The sequence below is a fragment of the Amborella trichopoda genome, chromosome 8 (genome assembly GCF_054954075.1).
Source record: "Amborella trichopoda isolate Santa Cruz 75 chromosome 8, AtrichopodaSantaCruz75HAP2 v2.0, whole genome shotgun sequence".
NCBI classification, from domain to species: Eukaryota; Viridiplantae; Streptophyta; class Magnoliopsida; order Amborellales; family Amborellaceae; genus Amborella; species Amborella trichopoda.
This window is the reverse complement of record NC_142343.1, coordinates 26,126,146-26,146,190: the sequence shown is the minus strand read 5'-3', so window position 1 is coordinate 26,146,190 and position 20,045 is coordinate 26,126,146. Positions and strand designations below refer to the sequence as shown.

The 20,045-nt window shown below is 43.4% G+C and overlaps 1 protein-coding gene across 1 annotated transcript; it reads left to right on the top strand.

Annotated features, from left to right (window-relative positions):
- The first annotated feature begins 19,286 nt into the window (after positions 1-19,286).
- LOC148780978 (uncharacterized) lies at positions 19,287-19,649 on the top strand. Its single transcript, XM_088874684.1, has one exon. The coding sequence runs from the start codon at positions 19,287-19,289 to the stop codon at positions 19,647-19,649; it is 363 nt and encodes a 120-aa protein (XP_088730810.1).
- Positions 19,650-20,045: the final 396 nt, after the last annotated feature.

Genomic DNA, 20,045 nt, shown 5'->3' with positions numbered 1-20,045 from the left:
CCATCCTAATCCTATGTCTGAGCAAGAAGCAGTCCAAACATGCGTGTGGAACATGCGACCCAAGATCGCTCTACATGTCGAGGCCTCTAATCTTACCTCTATGTCAGAATTGATCTCTAAATCAGTCCGCATAGAAAGTCTATCATTCTACCATGGTGTGACACGACAATCATCTATAAGTTCAGTAAATAATCGGGGCAATGGTAGCTCTCAGAATAACACATGGGGCAGCCAACAGAAAGGAGTAATCAGTGCATCTGTCATGGTCGCTGATTCAAAGAAGTCTCCCTCCCAAACTTTGGACCTTTCTAAAGGGGTAAAAACAACAAAGGTAATACCCCAGGTTGGCAATCAACAACATTCGTACAATCAGGTACCCGCACCAACCAACCTTGATCGGGGTGATTATTTAACCAAGCATAAGAATAAGATCTACCCCTTCGAGAAGGAATGGGTCCCTGCGCTGTTTCTATTATTGTTGGAATAGAATATGATCCAGGTTCTAGAAACCAAATTCCCTGAGCAACCTGGCCTTGACACTCAAGTAAAATATTGGGCCTACCATCGGAGGATTAATCATCCTACAGATGACTGCTACACGCTAAAGAATATTATCGAGGCTCTGATTCTGAAGGGTTAGATAAAGCAAGAAGACTTAAAGAGGGCCTTTGGGGCAGCCCAAGCCTCTCATGTTGTAACTATCCAAGAGGGAGACAAAATGCCTGATATCCTTTACGCCTTCTTCATTATAATGCTTCAAGAAGGCATAATCAAGCTGAAGCAAGCGAGGCAACCTTATTGCCTTGTTCAGTGGACAGAAGATCGTTGGTGCCATTACCTATCAGAATGTACCTGTTTCCTTGATATATTCACAAAGAAAATGTGGGAGTGTCAAGAATTTTACAATATCCCTATAAGTAACCCCCAAGCCACTTCTCCATCAGTGCAAGGAGATCTCTCAAGACAGGACCTTCCTATCAATGATTTAGACTCTACGAAACCCTCGATTCCCCAGCCATGGATAGTCTACTATGGTAGCAACAGACTCAAGTCTTTAAGGCAAGAAGCAGTTTGCCAAGCTAGGGTTGTTCACCAACCCAACAAGATTAATCAAACATCACCTCCAAAAATCAGAAAAAGACGGGCACCAAGGGCTACTCACTGAAGGAACAAGACCATCCTCCACTGCCAACTTTACTGGACTTTATCCCTGGACGTCCCCATGCCATCCCCCACTCAGCATATGTCCAATGAGGGTGACGACGTTAAAAGCACTCCCCAACGGTCTAAACAATGGAAAGATCTAAAAGAGTCCTTGCACCTGTCCAACCCAAGTGGTGACGTAAAAGCCTGCCCAGATCGGTCTAATGAGGGGAACGACCTTAAAAGTTCCCCACCTTCTAACCCTTCTCCTCCTTCTCTTGCTTCTCATTCTCCCTCTTCTGTCTCTTCTATAGGTACAATCTGGATATGTCCTGACTTCAAAGCTCTAGGTCGAGAACTTGCAGGATCCAACATAAGCAGGATGCAGTGGAAATGATTGAGAAAGAACCTCGCACAGGCAGTTGGATTCTTAACAATTGCTGATGCCTTGACAACTAAAGCCAAAGAAGAGCCACCTTTTTCAAAGAAGAGTGAGAAGTCAAAGCCAAAGAAACCCCAGTGGCCCCCGGAGCTTGACTTTGAGCAGAGGCTGAGAGAATCGAGGGGACAAATCTTTTATTCTAAAGAGGCTTACCATATGGTATATGAAGTGCAAGTCATTGTGGAGCAAGCACTGCACACATCTGCACAAGGACCGTGTGATTCATACAAGGACATTTCACGCCCAACCTTTGCTGAACCCCAAAACAAGCTCCTGCAGCCTGATTGGCTTCCCATGTTTGAGATTGATCCTTCTGTCCCTCGACTCGAGAAAGGCATAGAAATCATGACATACTCTGGAACTCCATTGGAAGCAGAGATGTCAGGGTCATGAGTCTTTGTGCATGAGGTTGATGAAAAGACCTCTGAAAACAAAGAGGAAGAGTTGTAAGAGGCCTTAAAAGAATGACAAGAAGGAGGTCAGGCCACCACTGACGAACTAGAGGAAATAAATCTTGGAGACGAAGCGGATCTCAGACCCACATTCATTTCAGTGAATATGTCTCCAGAAGAGAAAGAAGATTTCACTACTTTCTTGAAAGCAGTCCGAGACATCTTTGCTTGGCATTATCATGAGATACCTGGTTTAGACCCTCAAGTAGCTGTTCACCATCTCGGCATCGATCTGACTATCAAACTTGTCAAAAAAAAATCAAGAAGTTTCATGCCTGACCCCAAGATGCAAATAGACGTTGAGGTGACAAAACTCAAACAAGCAGACTTTATTCGCGAAGTCAAGTACCCAAGATGGAAAGAAGAAAACTGGGCAAATCAGAGTGTGTATTAACTTTCGCGATTTGAATACTGCTTGTCCCGAGAATGACTTCCCTTTGCCATTCGCCGAGATTCTCATCGACTCTACAACTCACTGTCAAATCTTTTCCTTCACGAACAGATACTTCGAGTATAATCAGATAAGGATGGCCCCCGAAGATGAAGCAGCCACTGCATTCCTAACTCCAAAAGGAGTCTTCTGTTACATACTGATGCCTTTTGGATTAGAGAATGTTGGCGCCACATTCCAGAGAGCAATGACAACCATTTTCAAAGACATGATGCACAATGAAGTGAAGTGTTATGTAGATGACTTGAAGGTAAAATCTTAAGAAAAGGATGCTCACATGAAAGACCTTGAAAAGGTGTTCAGGTGGTTGTGCCTTCATCAACTAAAAAAGAACCCGCTGAAATGCGCTTTTGGTGTGCGCTCCAAAAAATTATTGGGGTTCATCGTCAGACATCGAGGCCTTGAAGTTGAGTTAGTCAAGATCAAGGCAAATCCAAGAAATGCCATCACCGACTACACTTCGAGAACTGCGCTCTCTTCAAGGGCAGTTGGCATACATTCGCAGGTTCATCTCGAACCTCTCAGGTCGCTAAAGACCCTTTACACGCCTACTAAAGAAAGATACCCCATTCATCTGGGATGAAGCATGTCAGGCAGCCCTTGACGACATCAAGCGTTATTTACTCAACCCTTCAGTGCTCTCTACACCAGTATTGGGAAAACCCCTCATTCTATACGTGACTGCTTTGAAAAGTCACTCGGAACATTGTTAACACAAAACAATGAAGAGGGAAAAGAAACTGCATTATATTACCTTAGTCGCAGGATGTAAGGGGCCGAGAAGAACTATCATCCCCCTATTGAGAAGATGTGTCAGGCCTTGATCTTCGCAGTACAAAAACTCTACCATTACTTTCTTGGTCATGAAGTGAAACTTATATCGAAAGCTAATTCTGTAAAGTTTCTCATGACATGCCAATGCTTGTAGGGATGCCTTGTTAAGTGGGCATTATTGCTGATGGAATTCTATATCACATATGCCCCACAGAAGGCCAGCAAGGGCTAGGCCTTGGCTGACTTTCTCGTAGCACACCCTGTACCTACTGGATCTCCTCTATCAATCGACCTCCTTGATGAAGAAATATTTTGTGCTGACCTTACCCTTGTGTGGGAATTGTACTTCGATGGAGCATTCCAATTGGATCGAGGAGGAGCCAGAGTAGTATTCTTGATGCTGAGAGGAGGAATGTTTCCACTTTCTTTCTCTCTCTCTCAAGCCAGTTCTCATAATGAGAAAGAATATCTGGCCCGTATAATCAGACTGAAGACAGCCTTCAACCTCAACTTAGAGCGGTTCAAGATCTATGGTGGCTCTGAATTGGTTATCCGACAGCTCAAAGGGATTTACGATGCGAGAAAAGACACTCTCAAGCCTTACTACGATACTACAAAATCATATATGGCTCAGTTTGAGAACGCGTCTCTGAGTCACATCCCCATGGGGCTAAACTCGTAGGCTGATGCACTTGCGAACCCTCCTTTAAGGTGATGCTCTATTCAGACGGTCGTTTGACGACATTCTTCTAAGATGCGTCGACATCCAAGAAGAAAATAAGGTGTTAGAAGAAGTCCACTCAGGTATTTGTGGACTACACCAGTCTGGTCCTAAGCTCTATAAACTAATACGTTGGTTGGGATACTATTGACCTTCCATGATTGTCGATTCATTAAGCTATGCTAAAAAGTGCCAAGTATGCCAAATACACTCTAGCCTGGATCACCAGCCTCCAGAGCCCTTACACCCTACTGTTGCATCGTGGCCCTTCTCACAATGGCGTGGTAGGGCTCATTGACCCTCCTTCCACAATCGGCCATGTTTTTGTTCTAGCTGCAACGGATTATTTCTCTAAGTGGGCTGAAGTGGTCCCCCTTAAGCAGGTTCCTGGGGCAGCGATAGCCTCCTTTGTTTGACATCATAACATATATCACTTCGGAGTGCCCGACCAGATTATATCCAACAATAGTCCTCAATTTAAGAGTCATCACATAGATCGTTCAGTTAACCAATTCAGTTTCGAATGGAGGTACTCGACTACATACCACCCTCGGGCAAATGGATTAACTGAGGCTTTTAATAAAACTCTGTGCAACGCTTTAAGAAAGTCAGTACTAAAAACAAGGAAGAACTAGCATGATAAGTTTCCTGAAGACCTACGAGCTTATCGCACTACTACGCGAAATGCTAATGATTCCACTCCTTATTCTTTGGTTTACGGAGGTCAAGCAGTTTTACCTCTCGAAATGCAAATCCCCTCGTTGCAAGTCATTATTCACCAAGGAATAACTGAGGATGAGAGAGTCAAGCTTCGGTATCAAGAATTGGATGCACTCGATGGGAAGAGGTAAGAGGCTCAGCAGAGGCTTGAACTCAACCAAGGGAGAATGAAAAGGGCTTTCGACAAGTCTATCAAAGTCCGCTCATTCACCCACGGTGATCTAGTCTTAGTTGTCAAAAGGCCTAGTGTTATGCAAGGCCGGCGTAAAGGAAAGTGTGAGCCTAAGTGGGAAGGTCCCTTTATAGTCAAGAGAGTCTTGCCAAACAGAGTCTATATACTGGCTTATCCTGAGGGAGAGGAAGCAATGCCCCCTATCAATGGACAATACTTAAAGAAGTATTATCCATGATGCGTATTTAAAAGAAAGGAACTCAATGCGAAAATAAGCAAGATAGTCCAAACAAAATTCTAACTCTTTTTATTTCATAAAACACGAGTTAGAAGTTACAAAAAACCCATTACTAGGGAGGTTACAAGTCTCTTACATCTGAGGATAAGAGGACAGTTAGAAACCAAAACCTGTACTTTTGCCCTTGCATCTGAGGATAAGAGGACAGTTACAGGCCAAAACAAATCCCTACCCCATGGGGCGCTCTACACCAGTATTGGGAAAAACGCTCATTCTATACATGACTGCTTTAGACGAGTTACTCGAAGCATTGTTGAAACAAAACAATGAAGAAGGAAAAGAGACTGCGTTATATTACCTCAGCTGAAGGATGCAAGGGGTTGAGAAGAACTATCTCCCTATTGAGAAGATGTGCTTGGCCCTAATCTTCGCAGTACAAAAACTCCACCATTACTTGCTTGGTCATGAAGTTAAACTTATATCAAAAGATGATCCTATAAAGTTTCTCATGACACGCCCATGCTTTTCGAGACGCCTTGCTAAGTGGGCATTATTGCTGATGGAGTTTGACATCACGCATGTCCCATATAAGGCCATCAAGGGTCAGGCCTTGGCTGACTTTCTCGTAGCACACCCTGTATCGACAGAATCGCCTTTATCAAGTGACCTCCTTGATGAAGAAATATTCTATGCTGACCTTGTTCATATGTGGGAATTGTACTTTGATGGAGCATTCCAATCAGATCGACGAGGCGCCGGAGTAGTATTCCTGACTCCGAGAGGAGGAATATTACCACTTTCTTTCTCTCTCGCTCAAGCCCGTTCACATAATGAGGCAAAATATCAGGCTCTTATAATCGAACTGGAGATAGCCTTCAACCTCGACTTGAGTTGGTTATCCAACAGCTAGAAGGGATCTATGATGTGAGAAAAGACACTCTCATGCCTAATCACGATACTGCAAAATAGTATATGGCCCAGTTTGAGGACTTATCCATGAGTCACATCTCTAGGAGGCTAAACTCGCAGGCTGATTCACTTGTAAACCTCGGCGCTACAATTCAATCGTCTGCATCAGGACCCACGCTTGTTTGGGTGCCAGAATGGAGACACATTGAACAAAGATTCGAGGTCGATGCTAATGACGAGAGAATTATCTTCCCTGAGTGCCCTCCTTATCCATTTGGAGTACTTCTATCAGCCAAAGAAGTAATCAAGACTGAACAAGGAATAGCACAGAGTCAAGGAGCTCAGGGTTGAAATCAAGAATCAGAATTCTTTGACCCAATATGCATAGAAATTGAGCATGTAGAAGATTGGAGAGAGCCCATCACTAGTTTCCTAAAACATGGTAGGCTCCCGGAAGATTGTGCCAAACGCCACAGCAGACGTCGAATGTCGACCAAGTATACCCACCTTGAAGGAGATGCTCTCTTCATATGGTCATTTGATGACATTCTTCTTAGATGCGTTGATATTCAAGAAGCAAATAAGGTGTTAGAAGAAGTCCAATCAGGCATTTGTGAACTACACCAGTCCGGTCCTAAGCTCTATGAACGAATGCACCAGTCGGGATACTATTGGCCTTTCATGATCTCTGATTCCTTAAGCTACGCTAAAAAGCGCTAAGTATGCTAAATACACACCAGCCTGGTTCACCAACCTCCAGAGCCCTTACACCCTACGGTTGCATCATAGCCCTTCTTACAATGGGGTATGGACATCGTAGGGCCTATTGACCCTCCTTCCGCAATGGGCCATGTTTTTATCCTAGTTGCAATAGGTTATTTCTCTATGTGGGTTGAAGCGGTCCCCCTTAAGCAGGTTTCTAGGAAAGCGGTGGCCTACTTCGTTCGACATCATATCATATATTGCTTCGGAGTGCCCAACCGGATTATATTTAGCAATGGTCCTCAATTTATGAGCCATCACATAGATCGCTTAGTTAATCAGTTCTGTTTCTAATGGAGGTCCTCTACTATGTACCACCCTCAGGTGGATTAGTTGAGGTTGTCAATAAGACTCTGTGTAATGCTTTAAGAAAGTCAGTATCAAAAACAAGGAAGAACTGACATGAGAAGCTCCCTGAAGCACTACGGGCTTATCGTACTACTATGTGAAATGCTACTGATTCCACTCCTTATTCTCTGATCTATGGGGGTGAAGCAGTTTTACCTCTCGAAATACAAATCCCTTCACTGCGAGTCGTTATTCACCAAGGAATAACTGAAGATGAGAGAGTCAAGCTCTGGTATCAAGAATTGGATGCACTCGATGGAAAGAGGCTAGAGGCTCAGCAGAACCTTGAACTCAACCAAGGGAGAATGAAGAGAGCTTTTGACAAGTCTGTCAAGATCCGCTCATTCACCCGTGGTGATCTAGTCTTACATGTTAAGTGGCCTATTGTTATGCATGGCCAGCGTAAGGGGAAGTTTGAGCCTAAGTGGGAAGGTCCCTTTATAGTAAAAAAGGCGTCGCGCAACGGAGCCTAAATCATGGGACATCCTAAGGGAAGCAATGCCCCCTATCAATGGACAATACTTAAAGAAGTACTACCCCTAATGCATATTCAAGAAAAAGAGACTTGACGAGAAAATAAGCAAGGCTGTCCAAACAAATTCTAACTCTTTTTATTGCAGTAAAGCGAGTTACGAGTTACAAGCTAAAGAAGCCCATTGCTAGGGAGGTTACAAGTATTTTGCACCTGAGGATAAGAGGACGATTACAAACCAAAATATGTAGTTTCATTCTTGCATCTGAGAATAAGAGGATGGTTATGGGCCAAAAGAATTGCTCCCCTCATAAAGAAGAAGAAAACCTACCAAAGAAAAGTCCTCCTCATGAAGAAGAAGCGAAACCACTTGAAGAGTTAGCTTCAATTCATCTGACAAGTAAGAGGATGCTTACAGGCCAAAAGATGAAGTGAACCACTCCAAGAAGTTAGCTTCAGTCCATCCGACGTGTATATTAAACATACAAGTCAAGTATCTCACCTGACCTATACATCAAACATAAAACGTAGGATTCATTCGACGTTTGTATCAAACATACAAAGCGGGCTAGACCTAACAAGGAACTTTCCTATGATGGAAAGCATACCCTGTTCACGATGGATGCCCTTCCACAAAACAACATGGACCTCACCATTGTGCTAAAGGATTTGGCTTTCAACAGGTACCAAAAGCCACACCATACTATCATTCACCACTGTTTGCCGGCCCATGAACATCATCGTGCATAGCTCATCGTTGAATATCGCAAATCGCGCACGTGACTTACTGCCACATGCGAGCATTACTCTCTGCATCTGATAGGCCACACTGCTGATGAGCGCGGTCTAAAGTCAACGCCGGTTGTGTCTTCCAAAGGCTAATGTCTGTTGAACTCCTAACGTTGATTGCCTTTCTTGAGGATCAACGCCGGTTGTCTCAGCGCCAGTTACACTTCTAAAACATCTGCGTCGGCTGCACTTTTGTTAGAGATGGACCTGACACGACTGTTTGCTTCCCGAGACTCTTCTTTTTCGTGGCCTAATTTTCCACATCCCCTTAATCATCGCATGATTTCCAAGGGCGATGGTTCACCTCCCACGACTATCCACCTTCCCTGCAACCATTTTGTCCCTTCGGTTTCCCGTTGGAAATTCTTCCACATGGCCTAAAAAACCCACTGAAAGACTTCCCCCGCTTACCTTTTTTGGTCGGGAAGTCACCAAAACCTCTACAAAATTACAACGCTGGAAAAAGTCACTTAAAGATTTTCCTCTGCCGCATTTTTTGGCCGGGAAGTCACCAAAATCTCTGAAAAATCACTACAACCCCCAGGAAACCCCTTAAAACTCCCTGAAAAATTCCCAAGACTTGCGAAAATGCCTCCCTCTGCACTTCTCGCCTCTTCCACCTTCAAAATACCCACACCATAGTTCTTCTATTTCCCGAAAAGCCCCCTGTGCTAAACCGTAAAACTCCTACAAATCCTTGACAAAGTCTTGCTTGCTAGAAAACCTTTCCTGTAAAAACCTTTACTTACGGAAACCTTCCCTGAAAGGTTTCCCAAAAAACTTGACCTCTTGCCTTAATCTCCCTTGCCACTTGCCGGAACTTCTACCGGGCACCCTTTACTTACCGTTGAAAATTTTCTCAAGGTTTTACCTTCGGTGAAAAATGAGGGAAGACGGGTCTTACCCCCCTTATGTAGCCTGCACTACCCTCGAATACCCCTCACAAACTGGGAATCCCAGTTGCGTCTAAGGGAATCCAAATGACAATGAGCCAGGACGCGCTTTGACCCCAGGCCCGAGTCAACACTCATCACCACCTGTTAAATTCCAACAAATGAGCCGGAAAGGGTCAAGCTCAGGTCATGACTCAAGTATCAATTCATGCCTAGCGCCAACTACTCGGTTGAAGTGACTTGGCGCCGGGTGAATTTGAAACAACCTTAGCGCCCGTTGACTGGGCGCCGGGTGAATTTCAAACGACCTTAGTGCTGGTTTACTTAGCGCCGATTGTGTTCAAACAATTTCATGACTTGTTCACAGCGCTAGCTAAGTTTTAACAACCCAACGCTGGTTTTGTTTTTGAGAACTCAGCACCTGTTGAACACTCACAAGAAACAGTTATTGCTACACCTGACTCCAACTGTATTTCAAGCCATCTATTGTCTCCTATTTTCAGCTGAAGCCTTGTGTGTCCTTTCACCCCCAGTGGAGTTATACCCAGGTCGTTGCACCCATGTCGTGACTTATCATCCCCAATGGAGTCATGAGCATGCCACTATCCCTTATCCCCATAAAAGTCATACCCATACTGCAGCCCATTATCCCCAGTGGAGTTAGGGTCATTCTTATCTCTTCAATTCCCGGTGGATCAATTTCACACCAAGCTATCTTATCCTCAGGGAGTCGGGTTACCTGCCATAAGCCAATTCTCCATAAAGTCTCATCTTTCACCCCAGGGATGCACGCTTGCCCCCCTAAGCCCTAGTGAAGTCCGCTTCTGTTGGTCATCCTTCATCAGGTCACCATTTCCATCTGAGCCTGCAGTTTGTGGATGGTCTTAACCATTTTATCCTCAGGGAGTCGGATTGCCATCCACATACCTATTCCCCATGGAGCTCCACCTACATGGCGACCCAACCTCGGTCTGTACTGCACGACTCTAAACTGCACAGCCTCGGTCCGTGCTGCACTACCCTAAACTGCACAGCCTTGGTCCATGTCGTATGGCCCTAAAATACACATCCCTGGTCCAGTTGCACTACCCTGAACTGCACAACCTCGATCCATGCTGCACAACCCTAAAACTGCATGGTCCAAACTATATGACCTTAAACTGTAGCGAAGGTCTAGTTGGACGACCTGAAACTGCATGGTCCTAGTTGCATGACTCTAAACTGCATAACCACGGTCCAAACTATATGACCTTAAACTGTAATAGAGGTCTAGTTGCACGACCTTAACTGCACGATCCTAGTTGCATGACTTTAAACTGCATAACCATAGTCCAGCTGTATGACCATAAACCATAGTGCACATCCTAGTCACACGACGTTAAAGGACTCATCCCCATGCTCCAAACTATATGACCTTAAACTGTAGCTGAGGTCTAGTTGCACTACCATAAACTGCACGTTCCTAGTTGTATGACTTTAAACTACATAACCACGGTCCAGCTGTATGACCTTAAACTATAGTGCACGTCCTGGCTGCATGACGATAAACTGTTTTACACAGGTCTTGGAGGTATGACCTTTAAAACTTACCCCCACATACTGCACACGCCTCTACGTGCACTTTCACGTATGCCTTCCCTAACCTACCAGTTAGTGTGCACGCACCACCTTCATTACCTCTCCATTGTGTCTATTCACTTCATCACCATACCTCATTCCCCAGTGAGTCTCACCAGCGCTCACAAAACGGTGAACCATCCTGCCATCCATACTCGTTGTAAGTTAGTGGGTCACTAACGTCCACTCACATTTCATACATCATCCATATTTCATAGGTAGTCTAATGCCATTTCCCCAAGTGAGTCAAACCCCTACCATACTCACTCTATGGCCTCCAAAGACAACCATTCATCACCACCACAATCTAGTTGTATGACTTTAAACCATAGTGCATGTCCTAGCCACATGACGTTAAACCGTTTCACGTAGGTCCTGGAGGTATGACCTTAAACACGCCTTCACAAAAAAAAAATGATGAAATAACGACATGGTGTATACCTTAATAAGAGAACGCTATGAGTAAAACTGACGAAAGGGCATGGTCATAAAACCATGAGTAAAAGTGTTTCGTGGATAGAAACCAGGTATGGTGAAAATTCAAAAGGGCATCATGAGTAAAAATGGATGAAAAGGGTGGACATGGCTGAAAGGTCATGGGTAAAAGAACCCCAAAATAAAAAAGAAGTTGGCGAAAATTGTTTCTATGGCGCTGCGTCCCAAGTTTTAGCGAAAATCCACAAAGGACGCATGGACTAATAAACAGGTTGATGCATCACTCGCCTCAATAGGTAGCTTCAGCGCTCACTCAAAAAAAAATAAAAAGAAAACCTCAGGTGACACTATACCACGAATCAAAAAATACGAGATTCCAGGAAACGATTCCGACTGCCTGAGTCCAATTGCCAAAGGACTCAAAAGGCAGAAGATTCGTCAAGACGACAAGACAAGTCTCATGAGAAAGAACATTATTCTCAGGAGGTCACAAACACACTCTAGAAACAAACAATACAAAGGCAAGAAATTGACAAAGTCAGGGCGAAACTTGCTAGAGACTTCAGCATGCATAGCCAACAGGCCCAGGCCTATCGGCTAATAAAATTGCCCCCCGACTGGACCCGGTAGAGGAGCCCTACAGTGGTACTCTGATCGTCAAAAGAAAACCTGGTGTAGCCGCAAACAAACGAATCCAGACCAAATGGGAACAACGCCCTTTGACATGGCACTCAATTACCAGACGGGCCTGATTCTGACTGACGAGGTCGGTACAAAATCCTCAGCTACAGAATTTGAAACAACCCAAATGAGGGTGGGGACTTCAATAAGATCCCCCAAAAAAGTCTCTTCTCCCCCTAAAGTCTCTACAGACGGACCCGCAAACAATGCATCCCTACGTTTGAGGATCTTAGTTACACCGTTACGTGAATCTCCTCGACGTTCACGTGTGGCTAGGAAGAAAAAAAAGTAAAATTTGAAGGAAATTTTCTAAATGATTGTCCTTCTCGCTTCTCTTGAAGCACAATTCTGCGGGGCAAGCTCTTTAAACATATTTTTCAACACTCTAGTCCCTGATAGGAAGCAGGTCAATAAAGCCTACAAAACAGTGGAAATTCCCGACAATATCATAATCGCCCCAAAATTGATCAAGATCTTCATCAGTACTTCAAAAGACCACCTGTCAAGTTTCATCATGATCAGACATGTCTAAGAAAGTGAACACAAAGAAACAATTTCGGCGAAATCGGTCTCTAATACCCTGAAATGGATCCCGTAACTAGAGCTATACTTTTGGTGTGTCAAACAACTATGAGACCACCTCCATTAAATCTGGCACGGATGAAAACCCTTATGATTCAAGTTTCATCTTAATCGGGCACTCCAAGACAAAGTTATGGGTGAAATACCAAAAAGGGGTAGGTCACACACTATTCCCGTGTGGCCTCACTGCATCAAAACACCATTAAAGGTGGCTATTTTTATAGTCATATATAGTCACTTTTGGGGCTTATAACTCACTCGTTCTAAGTCGGATCGTTCCCAAATTTGGTGAGCGTGTTCCTCTCATCAAGATGAGCAATTCGATATGTGGTATGCCTTGTGACGATGCCCAAGCAGAGAGAAAAATAAATGAAATTTGCTGATCCATGAAGGAAGTTGTAGAAAATTCAGCAGTAGGACGCCTCGTTCGAGCAGCCAGATCACGACGCTCGCATACCCGATCGACATGAAACCAATTGCATTATGTGTGTGAGGTCCGAGGCTATCTCTGGTCCGAACCTTACGTACGATGAACGGTTGGTTTTCACACATGAAGGTATCAAATCTGCAGTAAATTTCAGCAGCCGGAGTTCAAGATTCCAGTCAAAAACTCAAAGACGAAAAAATCTTCATCCGGACATGAATCAAGCTACATTTATTGCAATGTGATCGTGACAACATGCTCAATGTGATTCAGTGAAGAAGTCACGAAGAAACATTAAGGAACGAGCACACGATCGATCAGAAGTTTTCAAGATTCATCCAAAATTCAGGTCTCATGATCATGGCTCAAAAACATGATTCATGGCTCGAAGTTGGTATTAAAATGATCACCATGTCAATCCCTATAAGAAAAACAAATCTTTCAATCAAACGGGCATCAAAACAACCCCGAGTCAACCACAGAAGATCACACAAGTTCTCGGGCAGCAACAAGGACTGTTCTAAAATTCCACACATTGTTAGAAAGGGGCAAAATAGTCATTTTCTATCCATTTTTAGAATTTCTTTAAATTCAATTAAATTGTAATTATCTTCAATTCTAGGTATTTTTTGGGCGTACACTCACATTTTAACCCAATTCTATATAAATAGGCAATGCCTCACTGTACAGAGAACGAATTCATTCTTCTTGGATCAATCAATAAAATTTTGTGGGTACGTCTTGGAGAGAGATGAAAAGGGCCGGTACCCATCAGGCAGGTAACTTTCTCTCCTCCTCCCTTTCTCTCTTATCCCCTCTTTCTCTCTCCTCCCCTCTTTCTCTCCCCTCCCCTCTTTCTCTCTCCTCCCCTCTTTCTCATCTCTATCTCTTTCTCTCCCCTCTTTCTCATCTTGATCTCTTTCTCTCTCTTCTTCTCATCTCTATCTCATTCTCTCTCTTCTTCTCATCTCTATCTCCCTCTATTCTTCGTCTAATGTAGTCGGTGAAGCCTAACGCCAACTGGATTTCTCTCTCCCCTTTTCTTCTGTTGCAGTCAGCGAAGCCTAGCATCGGTTGGATTTCTCTCTCTCCTTGTCTTCTGTTGCAATCGATGAATCCTAGCGCTGGCTTGGTTTCTCCCTTTCTTCTCTTTTGTCACAGTCGGTGAAGCCTAGTGCCGGCTCGATCTCTCTCTCTTACTTCTCTTCCATCACAACCAGCGCAAGCCTTGTGCCAGCTGGGTTTCTCCCTTTCTTCTCTTCTGTCACAGTCGGGGAAGCCTAGCGCCGACTCGATCTCTCTCTTGCTTCTCTTCCATCGCAACCGGCGCAAGCTTAGCGCCGGTTGGGTCTCTCCCTTTTTTCTCTTCTGGCACAGTCGGCGAAGCCTAGCGTCAATTGCATCCTCTCTCTTTTCTTCTGACATAGTCAGCAAAGCCTAGCGCCAACTGCATTTTCTCTCTCTTTTTTGGCACAGTCGGTGAAGCCTAGCACCAGCTGTATTTTCTTTCTCTTCCTTCTAACACAGTCGGCAATGCCTAATGTCGACTACGTCTTCCTTCCCTCTCTCTTTTATTCTCTCGCCTTTCTACTCTTCTCTTCCTTTCTTCTCTCTCCTTCCTTTTATTCCCTTCTTTTCTTATTCCATTTTTTATTCTTTCCTCATAACCATCATTATGTTATTCTTTCATTCGACTAAGAGGGATTGAGGTTAGCCTCTCATGGTAGTCCTATCATCTAGTAATAATGTTGTTATGCCAGGATTATGTGGCCCACTTTATTGGCACGAGAGACTAACCATTGTGCCTAGCTAGTCGGTATTGGTAATGACATCTTGTAGTAATCCTGTGAGCCGAACTTAGTTACCGAGCCCATTTTGCTACCACGTTAGGCCCATTATTCACCAACTTAGTTACAGCTCTGATTGTCCTACCACAGTTGAATTCTTCTCTCTCCCATCTTTCGTCTCTTATTTTTCTCTTCTTCTTTTTGAATGCGCATTCTTGTGTACGTTTATCAAAGAGGAAAAGCGTAAGGTCTAACCCACCTGTCTTATAACCTTTTCCATATGTGTGTGATTATAGAAAATAAAAGAATACAAGCTAAGGGAGGCAATTTCGAACCAGTTTTATTATAGGGGGGCTTTCTTCGTGATATAAGAAGGCGCTCACGCTAGGCAGCCTGAGTAAGTCCCGAACCCACCTTAAATTCCTCTCTCACCGATTGGTAAAACCTGCCCCCATTCTCGAATGAGTTTCTCGAGAGAGTGATCTAAAATTCTTCCCAGGTCTTCCCTCGAAGAGATACGTGTCGCCTGATCCTCAAAGTATCCGGAGGGCTAGATCGAAGAACCTAACCACGAGAAGGAAGTGATCTTTATGGAAAACAAGAAATCCAACCCAAAACTCATCCTGTAGATATCCACTTCGGCCGACAGAGGATTTGGATAACTTTAAGACCTTCCAAAATGATAAACTTTGATTTTGGAGGTCCGAGGTCTGAGCGACATGCCTTGTGTCGCTCAATTTCGTACTCAGGATGGGTGACACCAGCAGTGTCGCCCACATAATTTGAAAAAAAGAGACCCTTTTTAATCCCATTTCCCCAAAATAAAAAGAAAAAAAAAAAAAGAAGTTGTATGGGCGATACGCGCAGTGTCGCCTAGCCTATGAGGGCGACACTATGCGTGTCGCCCAAATATTTTGGCAAAAACCCCTTCTTTCACTTCCCCAACAAAACACATAACAAAAAAAAAAAGGTGGCCGACACTACCAGTGCCGCCTGAGCAACACCATTAATGTCACCCAAATACTTTTTCTGAAAGAGCCTCCACTCAATTTTGGGGTCTTCTAGGGACCGAGTTTGGTTTCATCATATGTTTTTATAACTTTTTTCAAATATTTTATTTTTCAAAAAATTTCAAGACACTCTTTGGTGGCATGAGCCTAAACTGTCAACCAAATTTCAAAATTTTCAAAAAATAAAATAAAATAAGAAAGAAAATGCTCCTCGGTGGCACAAGCCTAAACTGCCAACCAAAGTCCAATTAAAAAAACGTCAAACTCGTGCCACGTAAAAGAGACAAGACATGTACCGTTTAACCCCGTATGACGTGAAAGATTGGGTGTATCCAATTCAACGTCAAACTCATGCGACGTAAAAAAGTTGAGAAAGGTACCATCTATCCCCGTATGACATGAAAGGTCGAGTGTATCCAGTTTAACGTCAAACTCATGCGACGTAAAAGAGTCAAGGCAGGTAATGTCTAGCCCCATATGATGTGAAAGGTCGGGTGTATTCCATCTATCCCCATATGACGTAAAAGGGTCGGGTGTATTCCGTTTATCCTCCTGTGACGTAAAAAGGTCGGGTGTATTCTGCTTATCCCTGTATGAAGTAAAAAGTTCGGGTGTATAGTCCATCGCTGCATGACGCTAAACTGCTTAAAGGGATCTATGGTTGTAAGAGTTAAAACTGCTAACCAACCTTGTTTTTCGATATATCTTTCTCTTTTTAAAATTTTTCACTATTTGTCTTGTGTTTTCAAAAACTTTAGTTTCTTTGTTAAAATCGTAACCTGTCCTTGCTCTGGGTTCTATTTCAAATATCCCCCTGTTTTAAAATTTTCTAAAATGGCTTTTAAAATACAAGAGCTTGGACATCTGTATATGATGATTACCGCATTGCTGCGATTGCTGCGTTTCTGCCTCGTCTCTCTCTTCGAAATCAGTCAGACAAGTCTCTTCCTATAGAAAGCTTTTCCTATAAACAGCCTTAGGAAACCCTAAGGAAATCAAAGGAGATGTCAAGGTTAAAATTTTAAACTGTGAAACTCTTGAAGTTAAGTGGTATGGCCAAAAAATCCAACTTGAATTTCGACATCTCACGCCGAAAACCCTAGGAGGAAAAATGCCCTAGGTGGGTGAGCTCGGTGAGTGCAATGACTTGGAGGGATTAGTTGGTGTGCCCTCTGACCATGTGACCTCAGGAAAAAATTTAAAATGTCTACATTATCTTTGACGTTCACCTACCCCTCGAAGGACAGGGAACGTGAAAGTGTCTACTTCTATGCCCCTCACTTGTCCTTTGACAATAGGGAGTGCCAAAGAGGGCAACTGTAGATACCCTATTTTAAATCTGACAAATTCTATGGTTTCCTGAACTCTTAGGACCACATTATCCTAGTAAATCCAAAATTCATAGTTCTCACAGCCTACCTTGTGACCTAAAACCAATCTTCCTACCAGGAACCCTATAGAAACCCTGTTTTGACCCAGAATCTTACAAAAGCTTGGTTTTACCAAAACAGTCATTAAAAATAATAAAAAACTTTTTTTTGACCCAAATTTTCTCTGAGGGCTTCATAAGAGGCTGAGGAACACACCCCAAATTAAAAAATTCAAATTTTACAAGCTTTTGTTTGGGCGACAATGGCAGTATCACACATCCTAGACTGGGAAACACGCCTGGTGTCGCCCAGATTTGGGCGACACTATCAGTGTTGCTCAATCACTTTTTCCCCAAATTGAAAATTTCCCTTCTTGAATTGATTTCTCACCTTTTTTGATGTTTTTTACCAAAATTGTTTGGGTGACACTAGGCGTGTTGCCCGGACGACACCACTGGTGTCGCCTAGATCCGTACCCTCAAAAACGATTTTTTTTTTTTATGAAGATCTGTTGGTTATGGAAGTATATCCTTTCCAATAGATCCTTGACCCTTATAAAATATCTTTTTCATGGCTATTCAAAGGCATCTCTAGACGGCTTCAGAAGATTGAAACCCTAGGAACAAAGTTAGCTGAGAAAACCCTAACCCTAACCCTAACCCTAAACCTGAAAACCCTAAACCTTAGACCTAGGGCACAACAACCCTAGTTCTAAACCATCTCCAGGGCACAACAAACCTTCTTGAACCATAGATCTGCTGGTCAATATTCGAATCAGAGAGGCAAAGAGGATGTCAGTTCTGATATGGGTGAGCCCTAGTAGGCTCGGGAGCCATCCGGCCCGGTTTATTGTTTCTTCCCTTTTCCTTCTTCCTCATTTTACTGTTTTCATTTTATTTTGATCTTACATTGATTAGTTTTCTTAAAACTCTAGTTTTTAATGCTTTTGATCATGTTGGCTCTGCCACAGATCGGAGAGTAGATCTACTCATTTCTGGGAAGATCAGGCCACATATATGAATTCAATTCATCCCACTTACTCTACCGCATCTTTGTCATAAGTTTGAGGTGTTAAGATCCGAGAGATCTTCGTCGGAAGGTCTGTCAAATTTTCATCGTAAACACCAGGAGATTAAACTCGAAGGCTGATGCACTCGCAAAGCTCGACGCTACAATTCAACTATCTTCACCAGGGCCTACTCCTGTTTGGGTCGCAGAGTGGAGACACATTGAACTGAGAACCGAAGTGGGCGCAGATGATGAGAGAATTCTCTTTCTCGAGTGTCTTCATTATCCATTCAGGGCACTTTTGACAACCAAAGATGTCATTAAAGCCGAGCAGAAAATCGCATGGAGTCAAAGTGCTAGAGCCGAAAAGCCAGAACCAGAATTCTTCTATCCAATATGTGAAGAAATTGAACAGGTAGAAGATTAGAGAGAGCCCATCATCAATTTCATAAAGCACGGTAGATTGCCTGAAGATCTTTCTGAGCGCAATAATGTGTGCAGAATGTCTACCAAGTACACCCTCCTTAAAAGGGGTACTCTTTTCCATCGATCTTCTGATGGAATTCTCCTCAAATGTGTAGATGCACAAGAAGCAGATAAGGTGTTGGACGAACTGATTCCGGCATCTGTGGACTGCATCAGTCTGGTCCTAAGCTTTATGGGCGAATATGCAGGCTGGGGTATTATTAGCCTTCGATGATTGTTGACTCCCTAAACTATGCCAAAAGATGCCAAGTATGCTAGATGCATTGAAGTCTTATTCATCAGCCTCTAGAGCCCTTACACTCTACAGTGGCATCATAGCCCTTTTCACAATGGGGTATGAACATTGTAGGACTTATTGCTCCTCCTTCAGCAATGAGCCATGTCTTCATTCTGGCGGCTATGGGTTATTTCTCTCAGTGGGCTGAAGCGGTCCCCCTCAAGCAAGTTCCAAGGGTTGCGGTGGCCATCTTTGTGCGACATCATATCATATACCGATTTGGAGTGCCTGATCGGATTATATCGAGCAATGACCCTCAATTTAAAAGTCATCATATTGATCGCTTGGTTAATCAGTTTGGTTTCAAGTAGAGGTACTCAACTATGTACTACCCTCAGGCGAACGGCTTAGTTAAGGCCTTCAATCAGACTCTATATGGCGTTTTGAGGAAGTCAGTGTCAAAAACAAGGAAAAATTGGCATGAGAAACTTTCGGAAGCCTTATGGGCCTATCGCACTATCATAAGAAATGTCATCGATTCCACTCCTTATTCCTTGGTCTATGGAAGTGAAGCGGTCTTACTCCTTGAAATTCAACTGCCCTCACTTCGTGTTGCCATACATCAAGGATTGGCTGAGGATGAGAGGCTCAAGCTTCGTTATCAAGAGTTGGATGCACTGGATGAAAAGAGATTGGAAGTTCATCAGAATCTTGACCTCAACCAGGAGAATGAAGAGGGCCTTTGACAAGTCAGTCAAGGTCCACTCATTCACCTATGGAGGTCTGGTTCTAGCTGCCGAAAGTCCGATTGTTATGCATGGACGGCATAAAGAAAAGTTTGAACCTAAGTGGGAAGGCCCTTTTATAGTCAAGAAGGTCTCACCAAATGGTGCTTAGATACTGTCACATCCTGATGGAGAAGAGGCGATGCCCCCAGTCAATGGGTGATATCTAAAGAAGTATTATCCCTGATATGTGTTTAAAAGACTCAACTTGTGAAGGAGTTAAGGATAAAAGAAAGAAAACAACAGGGAAAATGAGCAAGTCAATTCAATAAAGCTTAATTCTTTTATTGAAAAAATTACAAATTACAATCAGAAACCCATTATCTGAGAAGTTACAGAGATATATTATCAAGCATT